Source organism: Ornithorhynchus anatinus, chromosome 6 (assembly GCF_004115215.2).
Source record: "Ornithorhynchus anatinus isolate Pmale09 chromosome 6, mOrnAna1.pri.v4, whole genome shotgun sequence".
NCBI classification, from domain to species: domain Eukaryota; kingdom Metazoa; phylum Chordata; class Mammalia; order Monotremata; family Ornithorhynchidae; genus Ornithorhynchus; species Ornithorhynchus anatinus.
Genome location: NC_041733.1, coordinates 49,669,218 through 49,686,113, shown reverse-complemented (window position 1 = coordinate 49,686,113; position 16,896 = coordinate 49,669,218). Strand labels below are relative to the sequence as shown.

Sequence of the window (16,896 nt, the reverse complement as noted above, 5' to 3'; positions counted from 1 at the left end):
AGCCACGCTGCTTCCGCCATATCAGACTCTCCCAAGCGCTTAGTACAGTGCTGCGCACATAGAAAGGCCTCAGTAAATACCACTCGTCGATTCAGCACACAGCACGCTCGGCGGCCGTGTCTTCTTCAAATGCAGAGGATAAGAACAGATACGAATCGTCTGTACACCGGTATGTGTTCTCCCACGGCCAAAAGCGCAAGATGAACGCAGGGGACGATGGCAGTAATACGTCTCTGAGTTTTATTTATTACATATGTATACAGCAGTATAAAATAATATATCACATTTACACTCATGATCGTTTTACTCATGTATAATAGCATTCACAGTATAACAAACACCACAGTTAAGATTGAAACTTGTCGCTCATCAGAATACCCTGTTTGCACCCTCAGACACCTGTCTCGACAACGTTTACGGAGCCAGAACTTTCCCTGTTCCTGTTTTTTGTTTTTTTGTTTTTTTTAACTCAAAGACGGGACGGTCCGATCGCGGGGCAACTTTGAGTTCTATCTGTTCAGAAATCTACGAGTCACATACGGAAGACGGGGAGCAAAGTGATACGCCTCTTACCACAAAATACTCTGGCCTCGGATACCTCAAACCTGATGAATTAAGGTCGTAGGCCGAAGGCTGACAGATATTTTGCGAAAATAACAGGTGATTGAAAAGTCACCCGCGCACCCGCGAAGGGTTCGATTTCTAGTTGTTTTTTCTTTTTTTCCCAAGGCACTGCCAATTCCCTCACCCCGCGGCCTCCCCAAATCCTGGGGTTTCAAACCTTTGCCTAGTTTGGGGATGGAATCCCTCTCAACTGTTCTATCAATAAGCAGGGCTGCAGCTCAAATCGGAACCCGTGAGGGAAAAAGAGGTCTCAAAGCCCCACTGAGTTGGGGATTTGTGTATTCCCCTTTTCGGTGTTTCCTTGTGGAAAGCTGCCCAACAAACCCAAATCCCAGACATGAAATGCAAAACGTTCACCGGTGCCACGACTGCTAGTGGGAAGACTATCCGGCTGTGAAAAGTAACCACCTTCTAAAGAGCCATTCCTCCTTCGGACCGTTTTACGTACCCAGGGATCCGGCTGCAGTTGGAGTTCTAATGCACAGACCGTAACTTGCGGCACGGGACGACGAAATGACGGATCAAACGGTGTTGAAAGCAGCGCACTCCCAACGAGCCCGTCCTAAGAATGCAAGAGCGCATGAGGAGTCTGACGGCTGCTGTTTTCTCCCAAGTGCTTAGCACCTCATATAAACGCAACGCCGCGGTGCTCCGTAAATACCTTTAAAAAAGGGCTCCTCTAAATTCCGCGGGGCCCCACGAACATAGCGCTCAGCACAGAGTCATCCAGAATTCTCAACATGCCACTCTTAGGTTTCGCTAGACGTCATCACTTGCCTTATCCCAGACCACTCAGTTTAGTTGAGCGCTCAGTACAGCGCTTTGCACACAGGAAGTGCTCAATAAATGATTGAACATCTTCCTCCCTTGATGCTGAATCAAAAGTGAGCATCCAATTAATTCACCCTTTTAGCAACCATTTGTTTCCTCACTCTTCCCCAGGAAAGGAGCGATACTTTTATGCCACTCGTCTCTGAAGGATATTTGGCACGGGCCCCCGGAGTTTAAGGGACAACGCCCGCCGATTACCGCGAACTCCGCATCGACATTCGAATCCTCACAGGTGGACGGAACTCTTAAGCAACTGTCATCTGATATACTTTGGAAACTTTAAGACATCATTTCCACGGGAAAATTGGTTGCTTCCAAAGACGAGACCCCTTAGCAGGGGGCGGGTGAGCGAACTACCGTATTTTCCTCCACAGAGATCTCTTAATGGAAGACTTTCAGTGCCCAGTACGGTGTTCTGCACACGGGAAGCACGCAACGAATACCACCCAGAGGGATCGATGAGCTGAAATGGATTTTGTACCCAACCTATTCACGAAGGAAGCGTACGGAAGGAGAAGGATTCAGCGGGCAACATGTCTATCGGGCCCTCGAACTGAAGTTTTGAAACCTCGATCGGACCCCCTAACGATCGATCGACGGAGTTCTCCGTGCCTTTTCCCCGTCTTCCCCCCTCCCGCTCAAGTGAGCTGACTTGGCTCACAGGCGATTCAGCCAACTGCTTCACCCCCGATTCGGGCAAAGGCCGAATTCCATCCCAGCCGCGAGAGCTGGCTCGAGCCGCGATCCACCCTAAATGTGATGGAATCTTTTTCAACTCGGGAATAGTGACAGCAGAATTCAGGCCCAAAGACAGTTCCTAAGTTAACTGCAACAACGGAAATCCCCGAGACGCAGCCATTGAGGCGGAAGAATCAGATCCTACACACCAAAGTGCAAAAATGAAAACATTTCGGCAACTTTTTTCCTCCCCTAAACTACATGGAGCACGAAAGGCCTGTTGAAACAGAAAAATCCATTAATAAAAATTTAAATTCTCCCCCCTCCCCACGACAACGATCCTAAGGCCCAAGATTAGGAGAAGCGAAGACAGTCTTCACAAGGAAAACTCACATTATTGCCTCATAAGCAATGTTGAAAGGACAGATTTCCTCCAGTGAAATGTACCGAACGTGCCTCGTTGCGAAGAGGGTCCATTTGCGATGAAACGGACAAGACAGCGGAATGACTGGAGTCACGTTATCTAAAGCTAAAGAAATATGTCACTGCTGTACGCCTGCCTGTCATCGGCTAAGTACTGTGCTTTTTCTTTTTCGGCCCGGGGTGGGGCTGGGTGGGGAGGGAATGGACAAAGGGGCAGTTTTACCTCCAGTAGATACTTCAAAGGGTCCCGGGAAAATTTCAGCGGCTTTATAAAACAGTTTAAAAATATGCGGTTAAAGGCCCAGCGCATCCGAGTTCCAAACCGCAGACGAGCCCGGTGGATGGTACGCTGGACGTCGTGTGGACGTCCGTGTGTGTACGCGTGTACACGCGGGTCTAGGGTGAGGCGACCACGCTCAAGACGCACGGGGGAAGACAATCGGACGCCGTTGCTGGGGGGAAGCAAGGACCGGTGCTCCGGAAGGAGGAAAGGGAAACCTTTTCCGAGACGGATCGCCGAAACCCCACCGGGAAAAGTTAGCAGGCCCAAGTCAACGGCTCCGTTTCGGTTCGACACCTTCCGTCCCTTTCCCCGGGGAGACGGTGACCTCTGAACAACCCCCCCAACCCCAACCCCGGCCTCGGTTAAATGCCTTTTCTACACACATCTGCCAGTAGCACGGAGGTTTTATAAAACGCATTTCGACACGTTAAGAAACCGTCTTTAAAAAACACAATTAAATAGGTAAAATCAAGGAAATAAATCTCACCGGATTTAATAGTTACTCATTTGACATCAAAGTAAAGGTTGGACTTTACTTTTCAAGGCAAGTTTTTATGAAGAATTTTCCCATTAATAAAACATACTTCTTTCTAAGTACATTTAAACTATAAAATTATCATATAGATACAATACAGAAATGTTCCATAATGTGCCAGGTTCCTCACTTCCAAGTTTCCCTTATTAAAAACTAAACAAAACAAAAAATAGCCGGGATCACTAACTTCTTATGATTTGTCCTTTATAAGGATGAAAAGATATTTATAGACCTCTCTACCTTTGCGCGTAGAGGTTTAGAAAATAAGTTTCCATAGTCAAATAGTTTTTTCTTTTTAAGCGCACAAGATGATACCAAAGAAAGGTCTTCAGTGTTAGATCATTTGGAAGTGTCTTCTCAAAATAGTTATCTCCAGGTACATCTCATATTCAAAATGTACAGATACGAGTGGCTTTTTGTGTTTAAAACAACATATACAGGCAAATGTCTAGGTCTTCTATAAAAGTTTTGCTTGACTCTAAGAGCCGTAGAAAAAGAATCAAGAGAATGTAGAGGGTTCGCTATCCGAAAGCCTATCACCCGTTCATTCTGGGGACAATTGATGCTGATCTTTGGTATTGAAACTTCAGTTGAACTTTTAGAAGAAAATTTTGTTTCCTGGACCATTTCTTTCAAACAAAAAAAAAAAAAAAAGGGAGAAAGAGAGAAAGAGAGGCAGAGAAACAGGATTGACTACGATATGAAAACTGTGGAAATACTATTAAATATTCACTATTTTTCCCAGTTAAGGATCGGTCAGGTGCACTGAATCCCCTCCGCCGGACAGTTTGCGATGCGGACTGAATGAATCCATTTAAAAACCAACTAATCGGTACCACGTTTCCAGAAAATTATATATAATAGAATATATATATATATATTTTATATTTATTTAGAAGCTTTGAAATAGTACAGTAAACACGTTGCCACACGGTATAGAAACTACAGAATGTCTTTGATCTCTCGTGGGTCTGTAGAGTTACCGCCAGTTTCTAGACCCCCTCCCGCCCCGCCGTGGGGTCGAGGGTGCCGTCACGATCTTTCTCAGAGAAGTGGGACGGTCGTGATAAAACACTCGATCACACCGAAAAGGAAAGGAAAGAAAACAAAAGAGAATGATAGAAAACAGTCAGGTTGAAAACAGTGATATTGCATTTGGAATGCACATGTTTCTGTTCTCTGGGCTCCACGACGTCTTGGGGGTGGGGGGGACCAGGAATGTTGGCCGGGCTCCATGACACTGGGTGGGTGGGGGGCGTGTGCGCCCGGAACCGTTATCTGGGTTCCTCGACGTTGGAAAGGACGATCTCATCCTCCAGAACCGACGCTTGGGCTCCACGACGTTTGGCGGTGGAGCGGGGGAGACCAGAAGCGTCGTCCAGGCTCCGTGGGGTTAGGGAACGATGAAGATGTCCCGGAGCCGTAAACAGACACAGGCCGATCAGGGAGGGCAACTCGCGGGCCTTGGGAGTGTCTACAGTCGGACGCTCATCGGTTCTCCGGCCCCCGGGGACTCCCCGGGTCTCCCCCCGGCGATCTCTTGGTGGCTGAGAGGACCAGATGCAAAAGTTGATGCTCTTGGTGGTTGACTTTTTGTGCAAATCTCGCTGCTTCAGGTCAGTCCCGGAGAAGTGACTAGCAAATCCTTTTCCGTGCTGTGGGACAGAAAGAAAATCCTCTCAGACGGGTAAGCGGGCTCCTCCCTCCTTCCGGGATCCGCTTCCTTGGCAAGGAAGCGATACCGTCACGCCCCCCCTCCCCGGCTCCAGTCACTCCCGGAATCCGTCGCGACCCCTCACTTCCTCTCCAAAGCCCGCGGTACAGTGCTCTGCACACCGTAAGCCCTTGATAAATACCATCGACCGATCGGACCCTGACGCCCTGCTGCAGGTGATACGGCTCCTTCCGGAGCCGCAAACCCCGGAAACAAACGCTTTGAGGTCTCCTCCTCTGGCCCGGGAACGGCAAAACGTTTCACGATAGGTCGATCCATCGGTCCCGGTAACCGGTGGGTTAGAAAGGATCTTTTGCCCCTAGCTTTGCCTCGTCCTTTGAACTTTTTCCAAAGGTTAACTCTCACTGACCCTCCTCCAGGCACTCTGAAGTGGGTGCCATTTTGTCCTGTTCACTACAGCAACACGTGGCCAACCTCATCTTTCTGGGACCGGAGAAACCCGAAACGAGAAACAACCAAATGGATCAATCCACCGGTCGTATCTGCTGGGTGCTGTGAAAGCGCTCAGTGCAATCCCTGGAACACGTTAAGTGCTTAACAAATGCCATAACGATTATTGATACAGTGGAGTTGGCGGTCACGTTCCTGTCCAAGACAAGCTCACGGTCCAGAGTCACAGTCCAGAGGAAACCATCTCCGCTCTGAAGAGGTTGGATTTGCTAAACAAACCGGATCTGCCGTGTGGACCGGGGAAAAATAACCCAAGGACCCAGATGGTTTCACTTTCCGATCCCGTCCGTTTCAGGGAAATGACAGAGTAGGGTTGCTTCGGTGAGGCCGGGACGCAAACCCCACCGGAGGAAGACAGGGAACGACGTGGCCTAGCGCTTAGAGCCTGGGCCTGGGAGTCAGAAGGACCTGAATTCTAATCCCGGCTCCGCCACTTAATAATGATAACAATAATGATGATGACGATAACGGTATTGGTTAAAAGCTTACTAAGTGTCAAGTACCGTTCCAAGCACTGGGATAGATATAAGCTAATCAGGTTGGACACAGTTCCTGTCCCACATCAGGCTCACAGCTTTAACCCCCATTTCGCGGTCGAGGTAACTGAGGCCCAGAGAAGCTAAGTGTCTCGCGCAGGTTCACAGCACAGACGAATGGCGGAGTCAGGATTAGAATCCAGATCATCTGACTTCCACGCCCGTCTCTCTCCACTAGGGATTCACTACTTACCTCGTCTGCTGCCTGGTCTTGGGCAAATCACTTAGCTTCTCTGGGCCTCAGTGCCTTCATCTGTCAAATGGGGATTAAATCATCCTCCCTCCTTCCTAGACTGTGAGCGCCACGTGGGAAAGGGACTCTGTCCAACCTGACCAATTTATACCTACCCCAGTCCTTAGAACGGTGTCTGACACATAGTAAATGCTTAAGGATAATAATAATAACAATGACGATGATGATACTTATTAAACACTTACTATGTGCCAAGCACTGTTCTAAGGTGATCAGGTTGTCCCACTGTGTCTCACAGTCTTAATCCCCATTTGACAGATGAGGTAACCGAGGCCCAGAGAAGTTAAGCGACTCGCCCAAAGTCACACAGCTGACAAGCTTAACACAGGCCGTAAAACAAAACACCAACGGTGTCCGACAACCCCCTTAGCTCGTATCTTCCCGGGTGCTTAGTACAGTGCCCGGCACATAGCAGGCACTTAACGAGTACCATAAAAACCGTGGAAACCGTGGCGTGGGAGAAGCAGGTTCGTGTTGGTCCCGCAGGTTTCCCCGGTTCCTCGGGCCCCTCTGGCTTCTCCTCGTGAGACCCCGTGTTGCGCATTCGCAATATTAATGATAATGGTAATAATCATCGCGGTATTTATCAAACGCTTACTATGGGCCAGGCACTCTAACGAGCCCTGGGATAGATAAAGGAACTCAGGCTGGTCCCGGTCCTGGTTCCACATGGAGCTCCCAGTCTCAATCCCCATTTTCCAGATGAAGAGACTGAGGCCCAGCGTGAAATAACTTGCCCAAGTCACACAGCAGACAGGCGGCGGAGTCCGGATTAGAACCCATGACCTTCTGACTCCCGGGCCCGGGCTCTATTCACCGTGCCACGCTGCTTCTCAGCACAGGAGTCCTCCACGTGGCTGCTGGCGGATCGGTGGGGGGCAGTGCTTAATAATAACAATGATGATAATGATAATGGTGGTATTTGTTAAGCGATTACTATGTGCAAAGCACTGTCCTAAGCACTGGGAGGATACAGGGTGATCAGATTGTCCCACGTGGGGCTCACAGTTTTAATCCCCACTTGATAGATGAGGTATCTGAGGCACAGAGAAGTTAAGTGACCTTCCCAAAGTCACAGAGCTGGCAAGCGGCAGAGGCGGGATTAGAACCCATGACCTCTGACTCCCAAGCCCAGGCGCTTTCCACTGAGCCACGCTGCTTAGTGACTGGGCCGCTCCTCACTCGGGACAGACGACCACCACCTCGATCGCGGGGCCGACCCCCCGCCCTCCCCAGAGACGTGGAGCCGGGCTCGGGGGGAGCAGCCCGGAAACCAAACGGGTCTCGCAGACCTGGGACTCAGAGAACCCGGGTTCTCCTCCCGGCTCTGCCGCTTGTCTGCTGGGCCACCCCGGGCAGCTCGCCGCACTTCTCTGGGCCTCAGTCGCCTCATCTGGTAAACAGAGATTGAGGCAGGGAGTCCCAGCTGGGACCGGGACCCTGTCCGACGTGATTTGCTTGGAATAATAACGGTGGTATTTGTTAAGCGCTTACTATGTGCAGTGCACCGTTCTAAGCGCTGGGGCAGATGCAGGGTAATCGGGTGGTCCCACGTGAGGCTCACAGTCTTCATCCCCATTTTACAGATGAGGTCACTGAGGCCCAGAGACGTGAAGTGACTTGCCCACCGTCACACAGCTGCCGCGCGGCAGGGCTGGAATTCGAACCCATGACCTCCGACTCCCAAGCCCGGGCTCTTTCCATGGAGCCCCGCCGCTTAGTGCCCGGCACTTAGCGAGCGCCTAACGGATGTCACTCGTACCCTCTGGCCTCTCAGCTCGAGGTGGGCAGGGAACGCGTCTGCCACCGTGGTATCGTCCTCTCCCAAGCACTCAGTACAGTGCCCCGCCCGGGTAAGCGCTCGATAAATCCGACCGACTGACGTCCCGTGCCGCCGGCGTCCCCTGCCCAACGCTCGGCCCAGGGCCCGGCCGACGGCGGGCGTTCCGTCCCGCTCATTCCTCTCCCTCGGCTTCGTCCAACTAGACACCCAAGCAAACCTTCCCCACCGTCATCAGCGCTTCCCTCCGGCGCCCCCGACGTCCTCCGCCAACAGGAAATTCAGTCGGGAGCGGCAGTCCAACCCCCTCCAAACGGAGCAGGGGCCGGACGCCCCGAGACCCGGACGTGGGAAATCTCTCTCTCCGTCAGGCTCGACGACCGCGATCCTCGCTCCCGGCCCGGCGGGGCCCGACCCCGGTCGGCCGACCCCGCGTGCGTACTGAGCGCCCACCGGGCCCCGGAGGCCGCGGTAAGCACCGGGGGCCGGTCCGAGGGGAGGGACCGGTCGGCGTTCTCGTTCCACTCCGCCCGCCCCACTGTCACGGGCCCCGGGGCGGTGGGTGGCTCGCTTCCTCGCCTCTGCTCCGTGTCTCAGCTCCGGAACCATCTCTGCCAGTCCACCTGGGAGCTCCTCGATCGACCGTTCCTATCTATTAAGCACTTACTGCACGCAGGGCACCGATCTAAGCGCTTGAGAGAGTGCGAAAGAGCAGAGTGGGCAGACACGTTCCCTGCCCGAGACGCGCTTAAGTCTCGGAGGGCGGACATCACGGCTACCGACTCCGTTGGGCTGTACTTTCACGAGCGCTTAGTTCGGCGCTTTGCCCACGGCTAACGCTCATTAAATATCGTCGAATGGCACAGAGAGCAGCGGCCTCGAGAGGGCCTTATTGAAGGCCCACGTCCTCCAAGAAGCCTTCCCTGACTAAGCCCTCCTTTCCTCTTCTCCCAATTTCTTCTGCCTCGCCCTGACCAGCTCCCTCCATCCCCGCCTCCCTCGGCCCCGCGGCGCGTAAGTCCATATTCTGTTTATTTCTAGTAATGCCTGCCTCTCCCTCTAGACTGTCACCTCCTTGCGGACAGGGGATGCGTCTCCCAACCCTGTTCCACGGCTCTCTGTCAAGCGCTCGGCACGGCGCCCCGCCCAGAGCGGGCGCTCGATGAATACGACTGAACGATTCCGCTCGACGGAGAGGGCCCTCCCCCCCTCCACCCGGGCTCCGAGCGGGGGACGTGGAGCCGGTGTCCCCGTGTGTTGTCGGCCCGCCCCGCGTTCCCCCGGGTCGGGGCCCCGGCCCCGTCCGTCCCCCAAAACCGCCCCCGCTGCCGGGGGGGGGGGGCCTGACCTGTAACGGCCGGGAGCTCACCCTGTGCGTCATGGCTTGGTCACTGACGAGCCCCCGGCCTCGAGCCCCCGGTCCCGGGCCAGCTGGACCCGACCGCCCATCTCCGCTCCATCGGGTCTTCGAGCCCGACTGGTAAAAAAAAAAATAAATAAAGATAAACGGCGGTATTCGTTAAGAGCTTATTATGGGCCAAGCACCGTACTGAGCGCCGGGGAGGATACGAGACGATCGGGTCGGACCCGATCCCTGTCCCGTGTGGGGCTCACAGTCTTCATCCCGAGTCCCCGCATTCCAGGGCCGGGTGGTTTTCTCCCCGGTGGCTGGGGCGGACACTTTCTCCCCCTTCCCCTCAGCTGTCCCTCGGGCGACGTGCCCTTCCTCCGGCAGATAATAATGATAACAATGACGTTGGTATTTGTTAAGCGCTTACTAGGTGCACGGCACTGTTCTAAGCGCTGGGGGAGACACAGGGTGATCAGGTCGTCCCACGTGAGGCTCACGGTTAATCCCCGTTTTCCAGATGAGGTCGCCGAGGCACAGAGAAGTGAAGCGACTCGCCCGCGGTCAAACAGCTGACGGGTGGCAGAGCCGGGAGTCGAACTCATGACCTCTGACCCCGAAGCCCGGGCTCTTTTCCACCGAGCCGCGCTGCTTCTCCGCCCCAGCAGCGATGCGGGGCTCCGGCTCAGGGCCGAGGAGTGAGAAAGACAAGCCGGCCGCAGCCCCCGGGACCCGCTCGTTACTAAACCCACGTCTAGCCGCCGTCCCTCTGTCCATTCCTCTCGGCTGCCACCGTGCCGGCCTAAGTTTCGCCAGCCTCGGCGCCCTGCCCCGATAATGATAATGATAATGACGTTGGTATCTGTTAAGCGCTTACTATGTGCCGAGCACTGTTCTGAGCGCTGGGGGAGACGCGGGGGAATCGGGTCGTCCCACGTGGGGCTCCCAGGCTTAATCCCCATTTTCCAGATGAGGTCACCGAGGCACGGAGAAGTGAAGTGACTCGCCCACAGTCACACAGCTGACAAGTGGCAGAGCTGGGATTCGAACCCGTGACCGCCGACTCCAGAGCCCGTGCCCTTTCCACTGAGCCGCGCCGATTCCCACGCTGCACAACCACAGAGTCCCTTATTCAGACGCTCGGCAAGAGAAGCCAGCGTGGCCCACCGAGAAGGGCAGAGGGCTGCGAGTCGGAGGACCTGGGTTCTAATCCCGGCTCCGCCGCTTGACTGCCGTATGACCTTGGGCCAGTCACTTCACCGGACCTCGGTGTCCTCATCGGTAAAATGGGGATTGAGACTGTAAGCCCCATGTGGGACAGGGACTGTGTCCAACCTGATTAGCTTCTATCTACCCCAGTGCTTGGCACGTAATAAGCGCTTGACAAATACCACAGTTACCATTATTACTCTCTGGGCCTCAGCTTCCTCATCTGTAAAATGGGGATCCGATCCCCACTCTCCCTTCCCCTAGACTCATCCCCAAGGGAGAGGGACTGCGTCTGATCCGGTTGTACCGTAAAACTCCAGTACGCGGAACGCCGTAAGGGCTTAACAGATCCCACGGTGGCTGTTCCTCTCCTAACCCGCCTGGACACCAAAATCAGTGCCCACGTTCTCCAGTGATAATAATGACGTTGGGGTTCGTTAAGCGCCTACTCTGTGCAGAGCACTGTTCTAAGCGCCGTGGAGATACAGCGTGATCAGACTGTCCCACGTGGGGCTCACGGTCTTAATCCCCATTTTACAGATGAGGCATCTGAGGCCCAGACAAGCCTTCTGGTGGATGAGATTTGGGTTCCGGGTCCTGGACGTCGGTGGAAACCCTTCAACCTCTGAGCCTGCTTTCCTCTTCCCAAATTAACGACTCAAATCCCTCCCGCTGCGATTAGCCTCGTGTTACGGATCGTCTCTCACCCGACAACTATCGGACCACCTTCAACACGCCGCCGCCTACTACGCTCGAAAATAATATCCACGACAAGAGGGGCGGTCGTCGATCAGTCAACTGGATTTATTGGGCGCTTACCGTGTGCAGAGCACGGTACCGAACGCTTGGGAGGGTACAGAATAATATAACGGACACATTCCCTGCTCGCCACGAGCTCACAGTCTAGAGGAAAATGGTAGTCATTAAGTGCTCACTGTGGGCCAGGCACTGTACTAAGCGCTGGGGTAGATGTTATATGACCAGCTGGACGGAGTCCCACGTGGGGCTCACGCTCAGAATCTCCGTTTGACAGATGAGGGAACTGTGGCCCAGAGAAGTGAAGTCATCTGCCCGGGGTCACACAGCGGACGTGTCCCGGAGTGGGGATCAGGCCGCAGGTCCTCTGAGTCCCAGGCCTGTGCTCTCTCCGCCAGGCCACACCGCTTCTCCACCGGGGCCCCCCGAAGTGGTTTGGGACTGGCCTGGGTGGCCATCCGCGTGCACAAACGGTGCTATTTGCTAAGCGCTTACTAAGGGCCAAGCACAATACTAAGCTCCAGGAGACATAAAACAATCAGGTTAACACGGCTCTCCCACCCAAGTGGGAGGGGGCTCAGGCATCAAACAGGTATTGAGATGGGGGATCCGGTGTCCCCCCCCCCGCCCCCCGTTCTCCCGCCTACTTTGACTGTGAGACTCCCGTGGGAAGCGACACCGGGTCCGACACGATAATCCTGTATCCACCCCAGCGCTCAGTACAGTGCTTGACACAAAGTAAACACTGAAATACCATCATAATCACTATTATTGAATCCCCAGCGTACCGATACGGGAAACTGAGGCCCAGCGTAGGTGAAGTGACTCGCCCAAGGACACACGGGGCAAGTGGCCGAGCCGGCATTAGAACTCAGGTCCTCGGACTCTCGGGCCCGGGCTCTTGCCACTAGGCCGCGCCGTTTCTCGTACGTCTTTACCGGAGATCTCTCTCCGACACAACGGAATCCGGTAAGTCCATTTCGCCTCTCCCCCGGATGGGCCGGGTTCCAAACCTCCGAGCAATCTTCCTCGGTTTCCCTCATCTGACATCTCCCACGCCTCCAGCCCCGCCCTCGTAGCCCAAACTGGTTTCCACCTGGAGTAGAGGAAGCGCTCAGTCCCCACCCCGCCCCTCCCTCCCGTTGACGGATCCCAGCACAATGCGCCAGCCCTGAAGGAAGACGCTCCGTCAATCAACCAGTGGTACTTAGCGATCGCCTACTGGGAGCGGAACGCTGTACTAAGCGCTTGGGAGAGAACTAAAGAATAGATTTCGGGAGACGTGATCCCTCCCCTGGAGGAGAGCCTATCACCATTTTCTAATACTGAGATCTAAGGCCAATGAATGCGCTCTTCATCACAGCTGAGTACTCGCTAAGCGCCAAGCACTATATTAAGCACCGGGTAGGACATCAAGTGACCATACCGACCCCCTCCGAGAGGAAGGGAGCGACAGATAATAATAATAATAAGGTTAACTGGGGTATCCGTTGAGTGCTTACCGCCTACTGAGTAGTGTACCGAGCGCTTCGGAGATACCACGCGACTCTAATACAGTAACGATCCCCGACTTGGAGATAATCGTCAATATCGGTCACTAATATCTGTCAAGCCTCTACTGTTTGCTAAGCACTGGACTGTACACTTGGGAGAGCACGACGGTTAGCGGACGAGATCCCTGCCCACAAGGAGCCGAGGGTCCCACGGGAAGACAGACGGGGCCCATCGATCGACAGTATTTACGGAGCCCCGGTGCGCAGAGCACCGTACTGAGCGCTCGGGAGAGCATATCGGCCAGCGAGTGCGGGCCCTACCCTCAAGGGGCTCACGGTTTAGTGGGGGTCAGTGACGACGGCATTTACCGTACTGAGCGCTTGGGAGGCGACGATAATTGGCAAACGCGATCCCTGACCTGGAGGTCTGGCAGGGAGAAGACAGACACTTGAAAGGCATCATCGTTATGGTATCGGTTAAACGTGCTGACAAACACTGTTCTAAGCACCGAGGGCGACACGAGATAATCCAGGTCGGTCACGGTCCCTGTCCCGTGTGAATCTCAGGAGGACGGCGGATGGGTCTCGAATCCCCACACGTTACAGATGGGGAAACGGAGGCCCAGAGAAACGGAGCGCCCAAGGACTCCCGGCAGACGAGCGGCAGCGCCGGAATTAGGACCCAGCTCTCCTGACACCCGGGCCCCCGAGCTCTCCACCAGGCCACACTGCTTCTCGGAGTATAGTCCCAAGAGTTCGGTGACCAACATGTCCTCCCTCCTCCAGCTCGCTTTGAGCAGGGAACGTGTCCACCAACTTGGTTACGGTGTCCTCGGACACAGCAAGCGCTCAATAAATAAGCCCGACTGACCGATCCTCACCCCTTGCTGGCTCCCTCCCGAGCACAGGACCCCCTTCACCTCCCCCCATCACAAAGAGTCTGGCTCGGGGATCGGGGGGGGGGGGGCGAGTATTAAATAAGGTTTAATCGTGTTAGCGACTGATTTCAATAACGGATCGAGTTCCCGCGGCCTCGGCTCTGAGATCTTCGTGAGAGGGGCGGGCTTTTTCGGGTCAGAGTCCTTCCGGGAGACGCGCGAGCGAGGAAGCGGCCGGGGCCGGGCCAGGGTGGGCGTCTTCCTCTCCTTGGCACCTTGCTTGGCCTCCGGCCTTGCGCCGCCCCTCTTGCCGGGGCCGCGTCCCGCGGGGCAGAGCTCGCTCAGGTCTGCGCCCGGGGCCAGTGGACCAAGTCAGGGAGAAGCTGGGAGCCGTCTGGAACATAAAACGAGGCTGGTCAACGGGTCGGGGCCTCGGCGGGCACCACGGGCCCGTGCCTGCGCTCTATCCGCTAGACCGGTTGCCTGCCGTGTGACCTCGGGCCGGTCGTTTCTCTTCTCTGGGCCTCAGTTTCCTCCTCTGCCCAACGGGGACCTCTTCTCCCTCCCCTTTAGACTTTTGGGGGGTGCCGTATGTCAATATGGTATCGATGCCAGCTTTCGGTACAGTGCTTGTCAAATACCAAGCGCTGACCAAATGACAGTTATTATTAGGACGTTTCAAACTCTTTCGGGACCGAGAACTTGGCCCGGATGGTAAACTTTAAAGGAGGAAGATAATCCAGAGCGATGACAAATAGGACGCCTTCCGGGCTCCTCGCCGTCGTAAAATTCCCCAAACAGGAACCATCCACTGGATTCCTATGTGACCTCGGGCAAGTCCCTTTGTTTCCTCACCTTTAAAATGGGGGTGAAATCATAGCTGCCTCCCTCCTCCCCCTCAGGGATTTAGTGAGAAGCAAATGAGCGCACTGATGTGAGAGCACAGACGTGCTAAAGCCACCAACGCTAATGACGATTCCTCGTTCAGAATGCACAGCTCATTACCCCGAGAGCTCCAGGTAAGGAAAGACTCGGAAGAACGCGAAGAAAGAGGGCACGAGAGAAAAAGAGGCAAAGAGATTGAGGGGAAGAGAGAGAAAAAAGGATGAGAGAAAGGGAGGGAGAGAAAAAGGGCAAAGAGAGAGGGAGAGAGAGGAAAATGGCGAGAGGGGGAGAGAAAACTAGGTATGAAGGAGAGAGAGAGAAAAGGAGAGTGAGAGAGGGAGGAAGAGAGAGAGAGAGAGAGAGAGCAAGCGCACACACACAAAGCAGAGGATGAAAGGTCCCCATTTGGAAACATCCACCCGGAATAGAAAATGGCAGTACAGATAAGGAAGCCCGGCCCACTAGATGCTGGGAAACCCTGGGCTACTGTGAGACAATGTAATAATAATTATAATTGTGGTATTTGTTAAGCTCTATGTTCCAGGCACTGTACTAAGTGCTGGACACATCAGCCCAGGGTGGAGAAGCAAAAACTCCTCACCACTGACATCAGAGCTGTCCATCCCCTTGCCCCCCCTCCTACCTCACCTCCCTTCTCCCCTTCCAAATCCCAGCCCACAGACTCTGCTCCTCCGGCGCCTCTAACCTTCTCACTGCGCCTCGTTCTCGCCTGTCCCTCCGTCGACCCCCGGCCCTCGTCCTACCTCTGGCCTAGAACGCCCTCCCTCCTCAAATCCGTCCAACCAGCACACTTGCCCCCTTCAAGGCCCTGCTGAAGGCTCACCTCCACCAGGAGGCCTTCCCAGACTAAGCCCCCCCTTTTCCTCAGCTCCGTCTCCCCTCCCCATTGCTCTGACTCGCTCCCTTTGCCCTCCCCCTCCCCCCCCAACCCCACAACACTTTTGTACATACCTATAATTCTATGTATTTATATTAATATCTCTTTACTAGTTTTGATGCATCTATATAATTCTATTCATTTATATTGACGCTACTGATGCCCGTTTACTTTCTCTGATGTCTGTCTCCCCCTTCTAGATTGTGAGCCCATTGTGGGGAGGGATTGTCTCTCTCGGTTGCCAAATTGTACTTTCCAAGCACTTGGTACAGTGTTCTGCACACAGTAAGCTCTCGATACATACGACTGAACGGATGAGAAAAAGAAAAATGCTTAGAGAGCGAGCCGACTTCATTCGTCGGACTGCCTCGCCCCATCAGAATTCTTCGTCTAGACAGAGTAAGCTCACGGCGGTCAGGGAGCGTGTCTACCAACTCGGTGGGACTGTATTCTCCCAAACACTTGGTACAGTGCACTGCGCACAGTAAGTGCTAAATAACTACCACTGATTGATTAGGAGACGTTCTACCGAGCCCCGGATACAAGATAACCAACGGTCCTCGGGTCCCACATGGGACTCCGGGTCAAAGGGCGATGGGAGAACCCGCACGGAATCCCCATTTTACAGACGAGGAAACAGACGCTCAGAGAAGTGAATAATGATGGCATTTGTTAAAGAGCTTACTATGTGCCCGGCACTGTTCTAAGCGCTGTGGTGGATATAAATCCATCTGGTTGGATGCAATCCCTGTCTCGGGGGTGGGCTCACGAGTGACTAGCCCAAGGTGAAGGGCAGAGCTGGGATTAATAATGTTGGTATTTGTGAAGCGCTCACTATGTGCCGAGCACTGTTGTAAGCGCTGGGGTAGACACAGGGGAATCAGGTTGTCTCACGTGGGGCTCACAGTTTCAATCCCCATTTGACGGAGGAGGTAACTGAGGCACCGAGAAGTGAAGTGACTTGTCCAAAGTCACACGGCCGGGATTCGAACCCATGACCTCTGACTCCAAAGCCCGGGCTCTTTCCACTGGGCCACACTGCACCCAGGTCCTCTGACTCTCAGGCTGGGGCCCTTTCCACCAGTCGGGGGTCCCTTGGGCAGCGGGCGGACGGCACAGAGTCGCCAGTTCGGCCCTTCCCTGGCCACTGTGGTGTCCGGGAGGACTGGAGACAGGCCAAAACTGAGGACCAAGTCCACGATGCCCCACCTCCAAAATGAATCAATCCAATCTATTGCACGCTTACTTCAAGCGCGGGAGAGGACGGCGCACTAAATGGTAAGCTCACCGTGGGCAGGGAA

The 16,896-nt window shown here is 54.2% G+C and overlaps 1 protein-coding gene across 1 annotated transcript in view; it reads right to left on the bottom strand.

Moving 5' to 3' along the window:
• Positions 1-223: 223 nt before the first annotated feature.
• The window catches only part of PCDH10 (protocadherin 10), a 38,028-nt gene continuing 21,355 nt past the window's right edge, over positions 224-16,896 (bottom strand). The window contains 2 exon segments of the mRNA XM_029067349.1: positions 224-5,029; positions 9,498-9,605. Of these exon segments, the coding sequence (XP_028923182.1) occupies positions 9,517-9,605 (89 nt within the window). The 3' untranslated portion in view covers positions 224-5,029; positions 9,498-9,516.